At 42.3% G+C, this 19,782-nt stretch overlaps 1 protein-coding gene and 1 non-coding gene across 3 annotated transcripts; one reads left to right on the top strand and one right to left on the bottom strand.

The window, feature by feature from the left end:
• Nucleotides 1-502: 502 nt before the first annotated feature.
• LOC100648564 (knirps-related protein) lies at nt 503-13,560 on the bottom strand. 2 transcript variants are annotated; one of them, XM_012313005.3, is made up of 3 exons: nt 12,796-13,560; nt 7,959-8,036; nt 503-4,282 (listed from the first exon to the last, which is right to left on the bottom strand). In XM_012313005.3, exons 2-3 carry the CDS (start codon nt 8,034-8,036, stop codon nt 3,086-3,088), a joined length of 1,275 nt encoding a protein of 424 aa, XP_012168395.2. In that variant the 5' UTR covers nt 12,796-13,560; the 3' UTR covers nt 503-3,085. The 2 variants fall into 2 exon arrangements, with proteins under 2 accessions (XP_012168395.2, XP_012168396.2); XM_012313006.3 differs by having other exon boundaries at nt 13,069-13,560.
• Nucleotides 13,561-16,216: 2,656 nt separating this feature from the next.
• On the top strand, nt 16,217-16,288 carry TRNAP-CGG. The gene has a single exon. It is a non-coding gene; the product is annotated as a tRNA-Pro (tRNA).
• Nucleotides 16,289-19,782: the final 3,494 nt, after the last annotated feature.

The following is a 19,782-nucleotide window of genomic DNA, read 5'->3' as shown; positions in this document are numbered from 1 at the left end:
CGATTGTTTTTTATGTGCGAACTATACGGGCGCCTGTTGGATGCACGACATATCTCATAAAAATATATTCTATCGAAACTAACTCATTTGAATATGAATTTTTAATATTCTTCGCGATGGCCTCGTCAGTTGCGTGGTTTTGCATTTTCATACGTCCAAAATTTATGCCACAATTATGTTCAATAGCCACGTCGGAATGTTGCAAATTAACGGCCATATTTTCTATCGATTATATATTCCACAAGTCTTTATTCTTGGCACTGTCTTAATAGTTATCTTTAAAATAAATGTCTCTCCTGAAACGAATGAAATATCTCGAACGTTAATACTTCGGGGTATTAATATTTCGAAAAATTATTTTAACTATGTTTTATTGCTTTTTTTATCCAAATTTGCAATTTTTTAGGAATCATCGACAATTCATGGAGATGTAATTAAGTGATGCTGAGAAGCGATCGGAGATGTCGTCGAGTAATGTAAGTGAATTGAAAATAACATTCGATTAATTTCAAATTAACTATGTATTTTTAATAATTTTTTAGCTTTTTTGTTAACGTAATCATTTGCATTTGTTTGTACCAAAATTCTGTAAAATAGCTTGTTCTATATTAACGCCTTAATTAACGCTCTATTAACTAGTTTAACGCGGCAGTGCCTGTAACTCTAATAAATCGATAATTTTATTATTTATCTAATAATTATTACATTATAAGTCGTCGTAGAGCCGTTTTAAAGAGTGTTCATTGATCAACAACGCTAAGTTAGTATCCTTCCAACAATATCGCTAAAAACAGGAGCGTATTCTGATAAAAATTGTTCAATTCACCAACAGCCTTATACATTAACCTAGGTATTGGAACTCCACTGCTATGGATTTTAAAAGTAATTTATATTTACAAATATGAGGGCCCAGGAATTCATAGATTTGTACTTTACTTGTGAAATAGCGTGGCTTTGTAAGTAACGTATACGTCGATAATTACATTAAGTACATTGTAATGTATTACATTTATCATTCATTTTCTTTCGACGAAAAATGATTTATATAATTATTTAAACTCGTAAAGTACATTGCTCAAATTAATTAGCGTTATTAGAATATGGTAACTAATACTTTTTGCAATTTGCAACATGCATATAGTATTTTTTATTGTCATAGTAATTCTGATCATATTTCTCTAATTATTTCGAGCATTGTAATTGATCGATTAGTTGCTATTATCTACTAGCTATATACAAGTAAGTACCTACTGGCCCGGGTCCCGTTCACGCAAATCTTGCTTAACTATTATTTACATCTTCGTTTTCTGTCTATTTGCTACCTGAAATATTTCCATACAAATGGAATCATAGCGTGCCTATGATAACGACATAAGTTTCAATTAAAACTAGCCTTACCAGGTCCGGTCAAATAAGACCTGTTTCAAAATTTAATTTAAAATTGTACATTCATTGTTATTTCTTCTGTTCATCCAACTTTATGTAAATCCTTATACTAACAGAAATTGAGAAACTGATTGATCAGATAATATAAGAGTTTGACGAACAAAAATTAAAACATAAAATTAAACATTAAATTAAAAATTAAAACAATAAATTAAGCATTAAATTAAATTTTGAAACCGGTCTCATTTGACCAATTCTGATAAGGTTAGTGTTAAGTAAAATACGGAAAATTGCATGTGTTCAGTACCGCAATATGATCAAGAATATTAACCATTAAAGGAAATACTGGCCATTTGTTGACTATTTTTATAATTAGCGGTAAGGATAGAGAACCATTGACAATATTTTTTCGTTGCACTGTTCGTGCTTAACAAAGTGTATTTAATACGAATGCATTCGTTTTTACTACATTTATATTTACATACCTTTTATATACGATTATCCACGATCTTACTACTTTCATTGAAATATCGGATTGACTTCAAATACACAGTATTGTTCGTTGTTTCAAAATATTGTCATAGTCAGGTCTGTGAAAATTTCCCTGAAGGGCCGATCCAATACAAGCATCTCAAAGGAATTAAGGAGTTCCATCTCGCGCGACGTGGCGTGAATCGTGCACGATCTAATGTCTTACTAAAAGCAAATCTGTGTTCGTGCAAGCTAGGCTTGGACAACGAAGACCGTAAAAGTATCGTCCACGTGGTTTCAGCGCGAGCTCGTTCCTTCAATAGTGGTAGGGCACTGAGGAATTTCATCGAAATGTTCTGGAATCACCCTGAACAAAATCGAGCAAGGCCTGTCATGATTACGATTCTCATATCGGTGGAGATTCCTCGGGCGCAAGGATGTATAAATAGGTGCGGGACAAAATCAGAGAAGGGGCGGTAGAGCGGCAGCGACGGAGGCGTTTACATTGGCAGGCGTCGAACGCTTGTAAGATAAAACGGTTGGCAACGTTCTACACGTGTACGGCGGTTTGTAACGCACGTTCCGAACACGTGCACCCTGCAGTTTGACGTGTTTATCAACCGATGCACTACGGTTGCACTTCGTCGTTGCTCTCCTGCTTCTGCAAATGCGCCAGTGCCAGGTTCTCGGGCTCTTCTCTTCTTTCTCTTTTCTCCATCCTGATTCCCTTGTCTCTCGTCTTTGTCTACCCCATGTGATTGCCGCACGAGCGCGCGCGCTCGTTAATTAAAGCGGAGGACTCTCGTTAAAGTCGATTGGTTATTGCACAACCAGCCATCGATCGGCGACTCGCGATCCTCGCCGTGATTACCCGGAATTGAGACGTTAATCCTTCATTCTTTCAGTCTCTGTGGATATTTATGCGGGATTGCGTTTAACTATTCGGCTCGAATGATTTGTCTCCATGCGTATCCCGCAATCAGAGTCCGATCCGATAATTTCTACTTCGTCGGAGAACGCAATTAAAGATACTGTGCGGTTCTGGGAAACTCGCTCCATTATTGAACATGCGTTCAAGCGTCCAGATAGTCAGTTATGGGGGAGAAGAAGAATGTAATTGATTACGATATCACACGCCATATTTGGCAGTCGGTTTTTGATTAACTTATTTCTATGCTCGGGACGAATTATTCCGTCTGTCTTTCAGCGAACAAACGATATTTCAATTCTAGGTTCTCGTCGTTAGATCTATGGGCGCTGATTTCTTTTTTAAGGGGGGACTGTCTCGATCGCTCACGTTCTCCATGTCTATCTCGTCTTCTTCCGTCGCATCATTATTTCGCGTGGGCATCCTTTTCATAGATAGGTCCATAGGGTTATCTTGAGGTGGAAGGTCCGTTTCCGATCCTGGACTGCATAGTGGCGAACCACTTTCCGAATGTTCCTTCACTATTGGAGAACCTTCTGCGTACGTTCGTTGACTCTTCAACACTGCATCCAGATAGACTCTCTTGGTATACGTCTCTCCGGTTTCTTCGCTCGGCGAGGAACTTTGTCTCGACGTCTGAACGTTATTGTTATGTGCATATCTATCGTTGTTGTTGTTGTTGTTGTTGATATTATTATTATTTGCACACGAGTCTTTACTATCGATGCTAATGGTCGTGGTAGTGGTAGCCGTCGTAGAGGGACTGATTGGACTGGTTATGTCTTCAACGATGGGTGAGTGTTGTAGTAGATTCGAAGAATGATTTGGTACCAAGGGGTGAGAAGCTCCGTGTGACGTTGCGTATAAATGATAAGGTGAGAACATGGTGAGACTTGGCGGTGGTAGAAACGCGGGTGGAATCAAAGACATTCCACCGAGGTGAAAACCGAGCGGTAAACTCATCATTTCTTTGCTGAGCGCTGATAGATCGGCTACGGAGGGTTGCAGGTGCGAATGCAACGGTCTAAAGCCTGGGTGACCCGAGAAGGCTGCTCTTCTTTCGGATAGTTCCACGGAACTGTCGCTGTTGTGCGATTCTGGGGAGCTAATACTGGGAGATGTCGAGTTCTTGTAGTCGTCCAAACTTAACATCAGGACATCGTCCTTTCGTTGAGCTGGATGAATTCCAATGGGTGGGCTCATAGGTTTTCGTTGTTGCGTCAGTGGTTGGTTAGGAAGATTCTGTTGATAGTGTTGCTGTTGTTGTTGCTGCTGTTGTTGTTGTTGTTGCTGCTGTTCCTGTAGCAGACAATGAATTTTGAACCAGTTCGATCTGCGCCCGTATCGCGAACCAGATTTTGACATGCCCACGAGTAAACATTTCCTTAGACGGCAGGCCTTGCAGGCTGTCCGATTCTTCTTATTTATAACACATTCTCCACCGTTTTTGCATTCGGTAATACTGCTTAGATTGTTGTAGGATCTTCCGAAGAATGACTGAAACAGAAATATTTCGTTGTTGCTAATACGACAATAACGCTGCATGATAATTTTATTCGCGTTAATTACGCCGACAAAAGGAATCAAGCTTCAGCTGAGGACTACAAAGGGAGACAAAATCTAGAATGCTCTTTAAATGCAAATTCAGAGGTCAAAGATTCGCAGGGAGATCCGCCACGGCTGCAACGGCATTGTGCCGCTCATAATGAGTACTGCAAAATTGTTAGATGGTAACAGTGTGCTCTCGTTGTCTCATTCATGTCGTATCGCGGAGAACCAGCCGGTGTAGGCGCGTGCGGCCTACTGTGCTCGTGCTAATTGCCCAAATGGTGCAATTCCACGATTCCGACACCGTTGCTTTTCCGTGTCGGCGTCACGAAACGGTCTCCTTTCGTTTACACATATTCTCTCTGCTTCTTTTCGATCTACTCGCGCACCTCTTCGACACATCGATGCGTTCTACTTCCACTCGATTACATCGAGTCGAGAAATACCTTCGATTCGAATGGAATCCACTACACGGCGAGTTATGGTTGTTCGTAAAATAATTTCGTTCTTTGTATGGAAATGCGAGAGGGTTCTCTTCTTTTTTTATGGAAAAAAATGGTTTTATTCGGTTATGTAAATTCAACCTGCCAGCAATTTCTCGCGTTGTTATGCGACGATTTGCGTCCACCAATGCATGTATTTGGTGTTCGTCAGCCTCAACTGGCCTTGCAGAACGTGGAGCAACTTTCAGATCAAAATTACAGGAAAGAAATTTCGAAAACCAATTCTGACACTGGCGTTTAGTCAACACGTTCTCTCCATACACGGCGTACAATTTTTTTCTTATTTGTACAGCATTTTTATTTTTACGGTAATAAGAAAAGGCAATTTTAATGCGATAACAAACAGACACTGCTTGACAGGTTGAAAAATATTTTTTTTTAAATAAAGCTTGAAACGTCAATTGTGAAAACGTATAATGATTTCGTATGTTAGAATAAAGCTGGCTACTTATAAATACAATAACGGATAAGCTAATAGTTCGAACGCGCCTGCATCGAGCGAATAACCACGGCAGATAGCGAAAAGCTAATGGCAAAGTTCTGTCTTACGAAACGCGTGCAATTTAAGACCTCGTTCGTTATGACAGACATCGAACGTATCCATTTGAAGCCCAGTCCCAAGTATTGCGCCCCGAAACACCTACGACTTCCTGTGTAACCTGATAGAAAATTTCGCCCTTCTTAGTTAATGATCAGTCTTTAAAGAGACGCAGGTCTCAGCGTGTACGCGACATCCACTTTCGCTTTTTCTGCTCGTACGCACGCTATATTATTAATCGTTTCTGGTTCGTTTGTTCTGAAAACGAGCTCTTCCTGCGTCCCAGTGGTCCCGATGCGCGCATTGCCGAGACCCACGATCCGCCACCGTGTTCCACTTGTCTTTGACGTTTACTTTTTAGTACAATATATCATACTAGGTATAATATAAAAAGAACTATGCTACGAGGTCGTAAGTTATAGCGTTATTGGCGACATCGACTGATTTCGCTCTTTTCTAATTCCCCAAAATCCTTTAATCCTCTAATCCCTTCTCGGTATAGCAAGAAACTTGGATACGTCGTGAAAAAAGGTATGACACGACATTAAGCATTTTCTTAAATCAAAGCAATAGTTTTTTTGTTTGTCGCGGTAAAAACAAAATCGAAGTATAACAATTCGGGATCGCAGTAAGATCAAGTCACATTTGTGATTTTCTGTTGGATTAATTTTACAATTTTCCTATATCGTTGCCTGTGCTACATGTAACTATATGTAACTGTGTCTTTCTCGTCGTTTGTCTATCTGTAGCGTCATCGCAGTAATCGTCATTGTCATAGTTATCGTTCAAATTTTTCCCGTTCTAAGGATGTAAAGTTCGTTCGTGATGAGGAAACAAGGAGATCAGGGGACTATGCGCGACAGTTGAGAAGCGATGACACAATCGAGAAAATGCTACCGTTATTACCTGCCCCCCTTGTGGCGCGCGCCTCGTGTTATGCAAACGGGACAGCAGTTTGAAACTTCAAAGTACCGGCTCGCGCCTTTTCATCGTCAAAACCTTCCACAGTTGGATTGTGTTACGGTTTCCTTTCGAAAACCGCCCGATAAATAGACCGGCTAATTACGCCACGGCTGAACTTTCGTGGCCTAAGAAACGTATCTCTGACTCACGCCGTGGAAAAAGAGAAGAAGAAGAAAAAAAAGGAGAGGAACGACAGAGATTGAAATTCGTTCTCAATGGACGACGATAATGAACCGTTGTACCGTTTTCACTGCTTCCATACGTCCTTCTTTTGGAAGGCCTGATAAATCGCGAATCTCTCGCTGTTTCGCTATATAGACTATATCGATTCGTAATATGAATTCAAGGACCGTGGCAAGTCGCGCTCTTCGAGTTTTCACCGTGAACGATATGCATCCCGATCGTGGGACAAATCTACGGTACCGGGAGACATTGTGGCCGCGCGAGCACGTGCACGCGCGTTTCGTCAATTCGCTCGGATCGCGAAGCGGCTTCGAGGCGGTGCTTCCGGCGCTTCGCACTTGTCTGCCACAATTGTTTCCGCCCTAGTTCACGATTACGTCAGCTCGACATTGTTTCGTTTCGTTATTTTCGTTTTCAGGCCCACCGTAGCATGTCAGCTCTCCCCTCTTCCACCTTCCTACTATTCTACTCGGCATCGTTTGCTTTTACGCTCGACTCGCGGTATAGTACGAATTCGACCGTACGGCTATTCATTTTTCTTCGAGAGATTTCGTAGGTGTGATTTGAGATCGAAGAATCGATTGTCGTATATATACATTTTTATTTATATTACACTTACGATAACAAGAAGATTCGAATGACCTACACTTTCTAGAATATACAATTGTGCAATTTTCGGTTCATCTTTCACTTATTATTATTTTAAGGCTATTAAATTGACTTTTAAATAATCGTGATTGGTTATAGGATATATGTGTATAGCCACGTGTTATTAGAGTCTTTATGTAGATAACGAACGAATCTTTATGTAGATTTATTTTAAAATATGTATAAACGAATCGTCGCATAAATAATCGCTTAGAATAGCGTAGATCATTTTAATCAGGAGAAATCAGTCGAACGGTCGATTGATGTTCTTTGAACGTCCCTTTGAAGCTAGAAATTTTGGTTCTCCTTACAGAGCGATCGCTGAGCGGTTCACCAAACATGGTAGCTGTTACTTTTGGGGCGGGGGTGGGGGGGCTTGGTTGACACGCATGCCTAGTCAAACGTTTAACCTCGGCCACGAAGCGGCTCGTGAAAGCGATCAACGTTTCTCAGTTTTGCGAAATTGTGGAAAAGATCGCCGCCAACAACGTGCAGAAAAGAAGCAGAGGAAAAAAGAAACCTGCTGGAAAATGTCTGGAATCCGCGTTCCACCGTTTTTCTTTTACGATCTCTCTCACGATTTCGTTCAGATCGATACGTTTCAAATAGTTGGAAGAAACTATAAAGAACGGAGCCTATTACAACCGAATTACAAGACGATAGTACCTTTCAATTATCCCGGAATCGATACAAAATATCACTCTGCCGTTTCAATTTGATCGCTATCTCGACCGTTCAAGCTTCCACGAAACCCATATCGTATCGTTGAAATGATCCATAGTCGACTCACCTTGCAGCCCTCGCAGGTGAACGCGCCAAAGTGGAAGCCTGCCGCGGGTTCTCCGCACACCTTGCACTGTTGATTCATCTGCAACAGAAAGAATATAACCTTCTTTTGAAGTTGCCCCGTTTTATTTGAACAGGACGTGCTCGTTGTTTTCACGTCTATCGATATAACGAAACTTTGTCCCTCTAGGTAATTCGTAATTCTTCCGACGATTACAGGTTTCCGTTACGGTAAATGTCGAAACCGCGGGGAAAACAAAATCGATGTCGCGTAATGCACTCGCGTATATTTCAAACGTTCGACAAAATCACAATGCAAGCCTTATCGTGTGCCCACAACCGATCGCATGATTGGGAAAGAGAAGAAGCTCGTTGCGCAATTCGCCGGTTTGCGCGGTACGCGCGAATCGCTGGATCGTGCAAAGCGGTGCGTGTTACGTTCAACGAGCGGAAAACCCTCCTGCACTTGCTTTTTTTCTCTCTCGCTCTTTCTCCCTCTTTCTTTGTATTCTTTCGCGATGGTCTCTCTTTAGTCTGGCTAGTTCCTTTCGCCTTCTTTAGTCGCTCGTCCAGAAAACAGATCGCCGCGGTCTCGTTTTCACACCTCGCCGCCTCTATTCCTTACTTCGTCTTCTTTGCGCCCGTAGATCGTCTAACCATTTGCATAATGCTTGAAGTGACATCACGCTTCGAAAATTTTCTCCATGGTAACGCACATTCTCTACTCGGTCTACCGATCGAGTTTTCGTCGCTCGTCGACAGCCGCGTTTACGCGATTCCCGATACGCTTCCTTTCTTTTTTACTTCTCGTAGTTGTCGTCCTTTTTACTCGGTCGCCGCCTCCGCACCACCTGAATTACAACGAAGAGGGAATATGGGACAATAGTAGTGACCCACATACGTAGCCCGAGGGTACCTCGAGTCGGTGTCACCTGCGGCGACTTTCATACATGACAGACTGTCGCTAAATGGGAAAGTAAATCCCAGCTAATGGAAGAGACATCGATTGTTTGATCAACGGAGTCTCTCTTTCCTGACCTACACCCCACAGTCGTTGACACTTCTCATTCGCGGACGCTCGATGCCTCGACGTGCCTACGCATACTTTTAATTCCGCGTTCGATTCTTTTCTGTTTAGACACTAACCGTCCAACCTTTCCTTCGTCTTCATCGTCTGTTGCACTTCGTCCACTTCCTCCCCTGTTCTTCCTCGCCTATTCTTCCACGCCGTCCTCGCCTGTTCTTCGTCGTCTTTCTCGCCTCTTGCTCGTCGCCCGCAACTTTCATAAACGACGGATCTATCTACTACACCTATTATCGTATAAATTGGCTATAATAGCTGGCGAATACGTCCGAAACGATCGTTTTCTACTTGGAGAATGCAGAAGAGCGAAGGAGAAAGAAAGGAGCGAACAATCTTTTCACGGCTTAGTGCTAACAGTATTGCTACAGAGCATTTTCGAATCTAGCGGAAAAACTGGCGTATCCACGTGAAGCAATGATCGCGGTTTGTTTGCTGGACCTCGACGATTGCCCTCGCGAAATCGATCGAACACGGCAATACCACGACGAAACGTCGAAGATAGAGAACGAGATAAATAGAGAGTAACGGATGGTTGGTTAATTGATTTTAAACGACGTCGTATTCTCGTTAAACGTAGCCCGAAGGCCTTGTTGATATTTTAAGAGAGGGAGGTATCTCCTCTGATTATATTGGGCTCGGCTCGAACATCCTTCTTCTGTACTATTACTTACCGATTGATGTTCTCTGTACTAGATCGATCGATCCTCAGAGTCGAGGAACGTTCGACGATGCGCCCGAGCTATCGCAACCTGCACTGATTGCAGGTGTGCATCCGGTGAGCCATTCAGGGGGTGCCTGCATTCCCGAGCGCTCGATGCGAGTTGCCAATGTTTGAGAGTTTAAGCCATATTGTTGCGCTCGCGTGTCGCAACGGATACATCGTGCGGAGATACCCGCTCTTACGAGCTTAATAGAATACAAGACGCGAAAAGAATGATAGATGATTTAACGTTCCCCTAACAAATGACTTTTAATTACGGTTTCTCCGTGGGCACAATAAAACTGTTGATTAATTAAGCCGGCCTCGCATTTGCGTCGATAGATCCTGTTTAGAAGTTACTTAACGAAATTACCGTACCCTCTGCCGCTAATGGTCGTACAATATACATGTTCGAACGATAATTATTTCAAGTAAACGTTGAAGATTCGCTTGATCGCTCGGAGATTGATAACGGAAAGCGTCCGTCCATTGTTCCAAGGAAAAAGTGAATTACAAAGGGAGAGAAAGTTTACCTCGGACGTTATTGAAACGCGTAGCTTATACGAAAAGACTATCGGAGAGGAATTCGATCGATAATTAACGAACAGACATGCCGTTCAGTTTCCATCCGATCACCTTCGACGGTAAGTCTTGAAACGGTAATAACGATCGTCGTGGAGATCTCGCGGGCGCAATCGTCCAGCTAGTCGATCGAAGCCGTGAGAATCGTAACGAGTGCCGCAGTTCCTAGCTTTCAGCGCGATCTACTCTATCGCCGATAGATTCTACGGAAAGGCACAGAGTGTGGACGGAACGAGAAGGTGCAACCGGCACCGTTCAAACGTTTAAAGGGATCAATCGGAGTTCCTACGGTGCCGCTCGGTGATTGTCCTCCTTTCTAGAGCTGACCTTCTCGATAAAAACACTTACCACGACGCTCTTCCGCTTTGTGTCTGGCACACACAAACACACGCACACACACACACACACCCGAATGCACCGGAGGCTGACAGAAGATTTTGCTGAAAGCCACCAGTTACCATCAACGCCACTTCGCGCATTAATTAAACGACGACGCCGTGTGCCGACCAATTGATCGCGAGGAGAGGTTTCTTCGGAATCGCTGGATTTTTTCTTCATTTACATGCGCGTGAAAGTCGGCGCACGGCTGTTTTAGCGGAACTATTTTAAATGACCGACGCCTCGTTACTTTCGTCGCGGCACGTCGTCTAAGCACGACTACGACTGTAGAATTTTCCTTTTTCCCACGACGCACGCTTACGGAAATGAGTTTAGTTCCGTTTTCAAACACGATTTTGTACTGAATTACTTCTTCAGTGCTCCACGATTCTACAGGTATCTAACTTGCCAAATTTCCTTGAAAGATTCCAGCCTGTGTTCGAGGATTTTATGTTCGAGGATTTTATGTTCGAGGATTTTATGTTTGCGGATTTTTAAGCTTTCAGATCGTGAAAGAGAAAAAGAAGTGTTATTCGCTAAGACCGTTATTCGCCTTTTTATTAGTGAAAGACTGTTAGTCTTCCATTTCCTAAATACTCGAGCAGAGGTTGCTGATTAGAGCGCCAATATAGGTACAAGCAGGTAATTGTTTTACTGCTAGGAACTATAATTATGGAGGACGATGAATAATAAAAAGCGATAATAATTGTCGTCAAACTCTGCGATTGAAACACTTCTTTTTTTTTAATTTCGACCCAATTTTTTTTATTTAAAACGGAATTCGTTATCTCTTTGGAAAATACTATCTTTTACAATTCGTTCTAAAATTTGATATTACTTACCTATAACTTATGTAAGTAAGTGATTTTCTTTTAAATCGCTTATTAATCGTGTATCGATATAACTTGACGAAAGGTGGAGTTAATCTTTTGCGTTTCGTTACTTTTGATACGAAATGTAATATACCTGAAGCGAATTAATAAATGTACATATGAATGCTACAACAGATACAATCGCGTGCAAATACTTTTCGTAGCTACTGTATGTTGAATATTTTATAGATTTTTATAAATACTTTACGTAAAGAAAAAAGTTCGAGATCTAGCAACGATCGACGGATCGTCACACAGGTTCATTCACGTCACACGTGCGGCGTCTTTCGACCTCATCCTCGCGAAGCATCGCGATCTAGTTTGCAGAGAGCGACTTCCGGTCTTTCGAAATGAAACGGCGTTCCGCAACGCGTGCTCCGGCGATCGGCCTTCGAACGATGCAACGTGGACCGTTTGTTTCCGATGCTATTATTCTATCGCTCTTCGATAGGCCAGTTCGTACAGATTCGTATCTAACTATCGCGCAATGCGCTGTACACGCGCTATTGTATGGCGGTCGAATATGCTCGAGCAGAAACGCGACATGATGCATGTAATACGACTCTCTGTCTCTTTTCCGCGTGTATCGCATCTAAATCTCTACGATTTCATCAAACTATATAATATAATCTCGTTACGGTATATTTCCAAACGATAGACGTGAAAACTGGGTTTCGCATGGAATCTTATCTTTAGTGACATGCGGTGAGAATAGTTCCTCCTCGGTATCGTTAAATAATTAAACTTACGATGATACCATCTTTTCGCAGAGTATCTAATGAATCAAATAATTAGCCTAATCACGATGCCTGAAGGCTTTCAGTCGAGTTAACCTTATCGACAACGAATTCTCATGTCGGACACGTTTTCTATCGTTAAAATCTAGTCGTTAAATGGCGCTTTTCGTATCGTGTCACGATCGAAGACGAAGGAATCGGTCGTCAGCACGCGCTCGAATTACGAAATGAAGATCGTCCTTCGGTTTTCCTTCTCAACTCGTAGGCACACCGGGCGATTTGTTTCTAAACGCGACGAATGTATCGCGAAATAACGTGGAAGAAAATACCCAGCGAACGTAGGATCGTTGTTATTAACTTACAGCGACAGCGCGATACCATTCGAATTAAACGCGATGAGGAAACCTGTAATTGCTAGTTGTCAGATTCGGGAATCGCTTCTCCCAGTTTTAACCGATCACCTTTCGTAAATCAACGTGATCACGTACCTTGAAGACGGAAACGATTACGCGAGATTCATCAACGACATCTTCGAAGGATGATCCTTTACTTAATTACGATATAGCGTTCATCATGACACTTTGTCATCACGATGTTTAACAGATCCGATCCGACACTGACGATCATTTCTACGCAATCACTTGGAGCGTCGGGTACCACGAACTTATCGGGAATCATCCGATAGATAAATCCAGTTCACTTGTAAACTCACTCTCTCCTCCTACGGAAGACACCAAAGCCGATTTCACTGTACGACTTACCAGTTGTAATTTTTCCCGTAACAGTTCGATCACATAGATTCGCAAGGCCAAAGTAGAATTTAAAGGCCCGCGACAACAGTTCACCTCGTACCTCGAAATATCACTTTGATTCTTTGAAATTATTCTCCAAACAAAAACCGGGTTCACCGTCTTCGATCAAGTTTGCTCTTCTTTCGACTAATTATTTAACGACACGGTACGCTGTCTAGGTATCCCCTTAATCAAATCGAATAACGGAAGACGTGACAGCAGAAGAAGAAGAACAAGAAGAAGATTCTTGACGCGGCGATGACCGTTAGGTGAATGACTTTGGAAGGCGAGGGTGTCCACGTCGATTCTTGAATCAGCCCCCACCTCCAATTATTTTCTACGGTCCCACTTCGTTCGCTCGATCGGACGGCCGCTCGATCGGTCGGCCGCTCGATCGTTCGTTCGTTCGTTCGTCCGCTGGATGAGGCTCGTGCGCTCTCGTAAGTATACCTCGAATGGGCCTTATGGGCACACTGTGCGTCGGTTCAGCGGAGAAGCGTGCAGGGTCCATCCGAGGCACAGGTGGGTCGCGGGTCCTCTCGTATCTTTGGTGGGGGGTCCTGCTGGTCGACCGGAGGGATCCTCTTGGCCGACGGGAAGGAGATCCAAGGGAGGGGCTTCGCTGCTCTACCCTCTCTTCGATCTTCTCTTTCTCCTCCTTTGCTCGGACCTCCTATCCTCTCGGAGAGCCGCCGGACTTGTGACGCGTATCTGCTTCGCATCCAGTTTGCACACCGGAGTTGACGGTACCGATAACGATCCTCTGTTCCCGAACACCTTTTTTATCACGCTCCTTTCCTTCCCTTAGTGCCACAAATGCTTGGTAGGGCGCATTCGAATATACTCAGTTTGGCTGAATACGAATTTAACAAATTTACTCATCTGACTTATTATTGACACGCATTGCGTCGTCGTCAAATCGTTGTCAATTCGTTGACCAATCTCGACGAATACTACCGATGATAAACATTATGTACGAGTCGCTGAAGAATTAAATTGGTCAACTACCTCGTCTAAAATCTACAAGTTTCTTAATCGTAATGATCGTCGGTAATATTGATAAATATTGCCGACTGTCGACGTCGACGTAAACGTTCGATTTTTCATTGAGTTTTCAATAAATATAATTTTAGTTTATCCTATGCAATATGAACGAAATTATGGACGAAAATTTGAACGAAAATTATATAAAATTAAATAGAATCTCAAGGTAGAGATTTTAGAGGTGATGAATTAATTAATTGCAACGTGTTTAATTGCGTGTTAACTTTGCACCTGTGCATCTGTCGTGGTAAAGTCTTTTTTTACTTCCTTTTACTTACTCCCTTCTTTTTTCATTCTTTATTTACGCTCTACGATACTTACTGGTTTACAACTACTCATAGTTCGCCAGTTCGACACAGTAACTGGTCGTCGCAAAAATTAGTTAAAAAATAATCCCTCGTAGTTGTGTCAAGCTCGTATCGCGCATTCCTCGTCGCCTTTCATTTCTTTCCCTTGTGAAAATTCCATGAAATCATGCGCGCTGACGTAATCTAGACAAAAAAAACATATTTCGAAAATAATAATTTTCACCGGGACTGTCGTAGGTTAGTGCTAACTAACTATACGTTGCACATTAAAGAGCAACAACGTCATTAATGGAACTTAGGAGGATAATAATCGAAACGAGTCTGTTTTAATATTTGAGGAAGTATTTAAATGGTTTGTAAATCTATTTTTGTACTGGATAAATATTTAATCACCTAACGTTGCCACCTTATTTGTAAACCAGCTTTGTAGCCCTAAACTGGATCTTCGATCTTCATTTCACGGTACGTCAGTAAAATTTATAGAAACAAAGATATTCCTCGGCCGTTTGCCGCACTGTTACCATGGCCATTACGTCGCAAGCAAATCTGAACGAGCTATCCTTTGTACGGGAGAGGGATGGTATTTTCATGGAATCGCTTAATCAACCCCAATGTCCTTCGGAATATGAGTGTGCTATTCCACGGTACTGTAAATGTATACAGTTGTAAAAATTGTGACAGAAATTTTTTTCACATTTCTGTCATTTTTTTTTTATGACAGGTCTGTCAGAACGGTCGTTCTGTAACTTTTTACGAGTTCAAACTGCCGACCGTGGGTCGAAAGAAATAACCCACGGCCGTTAAATAATAGCCAATACAATAATATAAAGTGTTCGAAATATTTTATATTTTTACTTTTTTAGCCGGTCATTTTGCGCACCAGAAATTTTTTGTCACTTCCGTGTTTTGTATACCTCGCAACGTATGGACTTTCCCACGAAGAAGAAAGTATTGCGATCATTAATACGGGAACACCTTTATAACCCCCGTAAAAAAATACCAAAAATATTTTCGTCGTTACCTGGAGACGATTCCTTTCTGTAAAATACTCGACCGTATCAACGAGGATTAAACGCAGGCGGTTCATAGTTGGCGTAGCAAAAAATACTTCGAGTTTCTAGCTCGACAACTCTGACGCGACCCTAATTACGTTGCAGCGATGAAAAGCAATCACGCACTTTCTGACCTTTCCGCAACTTTGTTGCGATAGATCGAAACGGAGGATTATCTTCTTGCTGGCAGGGCAATTGCCAGGTCGAAGACAACACGCAATGCTAACCACGAATGCAACGTTTCCACCACAGGTGGCGCCACGCGCACCAACTCCGAGGATCTCGCATCCCCGGCACCCATTCGAACGAGCTAATTAACGTTTTTTCTTTCATCCGCTGGACAATCTGCTCAGGATAGCGTGAAACTTTGAACGGGTCATGACAAAAACTAAACCGTCGATCAGTTTGGATGAAATCAACTAGGGGAACAAACCGGAGGAACGTGTATCGATTGTTTCGTGTCGTTTTGGTATACGATTATTTTTCTCGCCTTTAAATTTCTTAATCGATCAATTGTCTCGTGATAATTATATTCTTGGAAGATGGAAGAAATTTATCCGTGTAATCGATCGTTTGTTTTACACGTGTCAGGTTGCTCGGACAGGAAGAATGTGCGCGTGCAGTAAATTATTATAATCAGTCGATCGCGATAAGAATTATTATACATGTTAATTGGTGGTTTTTATATATGGTTAACAAAGAGACTAATAAGTTGGCTCGTTGGTCTAGGGGTATGATTTTCGCTTCGGGTGCGAGAGGTCCCGGGTTCAAATCCCGGACGAGCCCACGATGGAATTTCTTTACTTTTACTTTTTACGAACGCGTGTGCGCAACACTTTCACGCAGCGTGATTTCAAACTCCATTGAACGTGCGTAGCTCGCGCGCTATAGTCGCGTGTCCCCGAATGTCGCGTGTTAGACTTGACGGTTTGTTTTTTTCCCTAACGTTGATGGTTTTTCTTCGTCAGTCCTTTTCGTGCATGAGTAATAATTAAATATGCCTGTTTATATCTATATCCCTGATAAAAGTTACCGATGATTTTATTTGATCAGAACATTAGTACTCGTTTGTCGTTAACTGAAATGCCGTCGCGTGAAATCGCGTACTAAACGGTTTGGTACAACCGTTACCGTGGCTTGCTTATTATCGGAATAATTGTCCAAAGATAGACAAGACTCGTACAACGTATCGGATGATTTTGCTGAGAGTTTCATTCACCTAAATAGTGGATATCGAGTCTAGACTCCCTTAGAACATTCGTTGGAATTTTTTGGAAGGTTCGTCGATTAATCTTCGTATCAAAGCAAAATTGAATAAGCGTTTCTTTAGGAATAATAGACGAGTATTTTTATAAAGCCTTTTATAACTTTTACCCACTTTCGTAATATTTTAATCTTAGTATATATTGGTCTTGACAATGCTTTCCAATGCAATTACATCGATTTTTCTCAGAAATTAATGCATCAAAGTCGAGAGTCGCCAATGATTGTTGCGAAATTACTCTTGTAAATGAGCGAATGCATCAATTTTATTTAATCAAATTCGCAAGTCATTTTCTTGTTTCCAACACCCTCGATGCAATTCGATAATGTCTTTTGAAACCTGTTTTCAGCTCAATTTCTTCTCTGAACATTAGCGCCTGTATATTTCTGTCCTTTCTACTGTAACCCTTTCTAATAAATCTAATAATTCTAATAACTCACACAGCTTCCGAGTAATCACGTATCTCACACACTCTAATTCAATAATATGCAACATTTTTATTTCATAAGTATCCAACAGTAATATTCTTAGCGCTGTAGAGAAGCACTCACGTTGAAAGTGTCCGCGTTGAAAATCCTTGAAGAAGAGAAGAAAAATTGCTGTCGCGCCAGTGGGCATAAGCCAACGAGTGAACAGAACGAATGAAATAAACCAGCTTACATAGTAGGAGCTATAAGACGATCGTAGTTGATCGATAGCAGGCCCGTTAACGATGACGCGAGTTCTAAAATCATCGAAATCGCGGTTGAACCGTTAAACGAGTTTCTCATAAGTTAAACTGATCAACCGCAGGTTTCATTGATTTCTTACTTTCGTTAAATAAGCGTACGATTAATAATTCGATTCGTCGAAAGCGAATGACTTATTTTTATAAACTTTAACGTACATCTAAAGAGTAGCGTTTGTAACGTAACTATCTTTCTGTACATATCGATTTATACAGTCGATCGACGATCGTATAGGCTTCTGAATGTTTCGAGTGTCTACGAGACAATGAACGCCCGGTGTCAATTTATCGCGACGATTCTTTTTCCGTTAAGTCGTGACAAAAATAAACAGTATCAAAACACGCGTACCCGAAACTCGTTTTATTGCCACTCTGTTGATCGACCGCGAGAATTCGAAGGATTTTTTTTACCAAGGCCAGCTCGTTATGGACGACGAGTCGACAGTGATCACTGGCGATTATCGACGACTATATAAAATCAGCGGATCGACGTTTTATAGAAAGACGAGAGCATTAACGACGGGATAAAAGTCTATCCTTTTTGCAATAAATATATCTCACGGTGAGATAAGAGAGCAACCGACGTAGTTAACGAATAAGCGCTTCGAATACGTTTCACAACGTTCGGTTACGGCGGTTCACTGGTGTTTACTGTGTAAACAATTTGAATACACCACGTTGCGTTACGCTCCTCTCTTTTTCTCCTTCTCCTTTTTTTCCTCTTCCTCTCTTTACATAATGAAACAGCCTCGGAGAGCCGTGTGGCTATTGTGCATCGCGACAGAGACCCGCGAATCCACTGATACAATCGTAGTTAATTCGGGGCAAAAGTTTCGACACCTGACAGACACCAGACGCGCGAACGAAAAAACCGGCGAGAAAAAAGTCCACGCGCGAGTTACACAACGATCGACGGACGTAGGACGCGAAAGGGGCCATCCTTGTTTCTAAAAGTGAATGTTTGGCCAAAAATGTAGGAGCAATCGGGGCCATGGCATCGTTACACGGCAAACGAACCTTAGTTCTGACCACGATCGAGCACGAGCTGTTTCGCGATTCTTCGTCCCGAGTTCTTTCATCGACGACCAAAAGAGCACGTCCGACCAAAGAAACCAGGATGCGCTTCCATTCTTTACGCCTTTTTTCGGGCCGGTGATTAAGTAATACGTAATTAATAAAGGCACCATTTCATTCTGATTTTTTATCGTACACGAGAACACGCTCAAAGTAATTACCGTTCCCCCTCCGCGCAACCCTTGCCCGACTATGGCAGTACGCTACTCGACCGTGTGTGTCCGTAATGTTGTCTACATCACGTGTACGACAGGGTCGGCCGTAAAATTCTGAACGTGCAATTAGGGCCAAGTCGTTAATTTATTTTTCTCTACGTGTGGCCTATACTTTCAGCACCGTCCCTGCATTGTCCCGTATCGCATCGCAGAGACACGAATCACCGCGTGGCCTTAGGTTCAACAGAAGATGTTACTAACGATCGACGATTAGGCATTGATAATTTTCGGTAATAAATTTATTTCTAATATCGTTAGCGTATCGATACGATAGGAGAAGAAAAAGTAAGGGTAGGTCGGGGCATTTTCCTCGATGCTTCGCCCGCCGGTTATAAAACTAATCATTAGGTAGGTACCTATCGGAACACGCCAATTAGCTCTCGTTAGATACTCTTTATTGAAAATTTAATGCGTTTCTATTCGGACTTAATAACGTTCTAATACCACCTTTTCCCATGCCCCCCCCCTCCATCTATCTCGTCATTCTCTTTCTTTCTCTTTTATTCCATTCTTTTATTTCTTTTTACTATGATCCTAATTAGGCGAGAACGACTTTCCGTGAACAACGATAGCCACCGTTTACTTTCGTCTAACGAACGGTTAAGTTTCTCCGATTCTGGCGCAAAAATCCACGCAACACCGCACACTCGTTATTACATATGCGCTGACGGAGGTGCGCTGAGCCTCGCGCACCTGCACCTACGTACGAGCCCGAGCTGCTTGTGGTTACTCACAGTCGCTTCGCGGCCACCTCTTTCAATTACCCGGGTCAGCCCGAGGTCGATGTCATTTATGCGCTCTGAAGGCTCTGGAGCTGGCGCGCAGATTATACAACGATAAAATATCGACGCGTTGACGTTGAACGGCTTTTTACAGACACGAAATCCTCCGTTGGCCACGTTAGCCGCGGCCATGTTTTGCAGCTTAACTTTATCGGCCAATTAAACGGCCGGTGGAATATTTTCAAGTCAAACACCGGTTGCTTTCGTTAAGACGAGCG

This window comes from Bombus terrestris, chromosome 10 (genome assembly GCF_910591885.1).
Source record: "Bombus terrestris chromosome 10, iyBomTerr1.2, whole genome shotgun sequence".
NCBI lineage: Eukaryota > Metazoa > Arthropoda > Insecta > Hymenoptera > Apidae > Bombus > Bombus terrestris.
Note: the sequence above shows the minus strand (reverse complement) of the source record. Positions and strands in the feature narration are given on the sequence as shown.

What these genes read in the sequence shown, in the direction of transcription:
- LOC100648564 (XM_012313005.3), bottom strand. Translation starts at nt 8,036, where the DNA reads ATGAATCAACAGTGCAAGGTGTGCGGAGAACCCGCGGCAGGCTTCCAC. An exon ending in TCACCTGCGAGGGCTGCAAG is followed by an intron (nt 4,283 to 7,958) that starts GTGAGTCGACTA and finishes TTTCTGTTTCAG; the next exon opens with TCATTCTTCGGAAGATCCTA.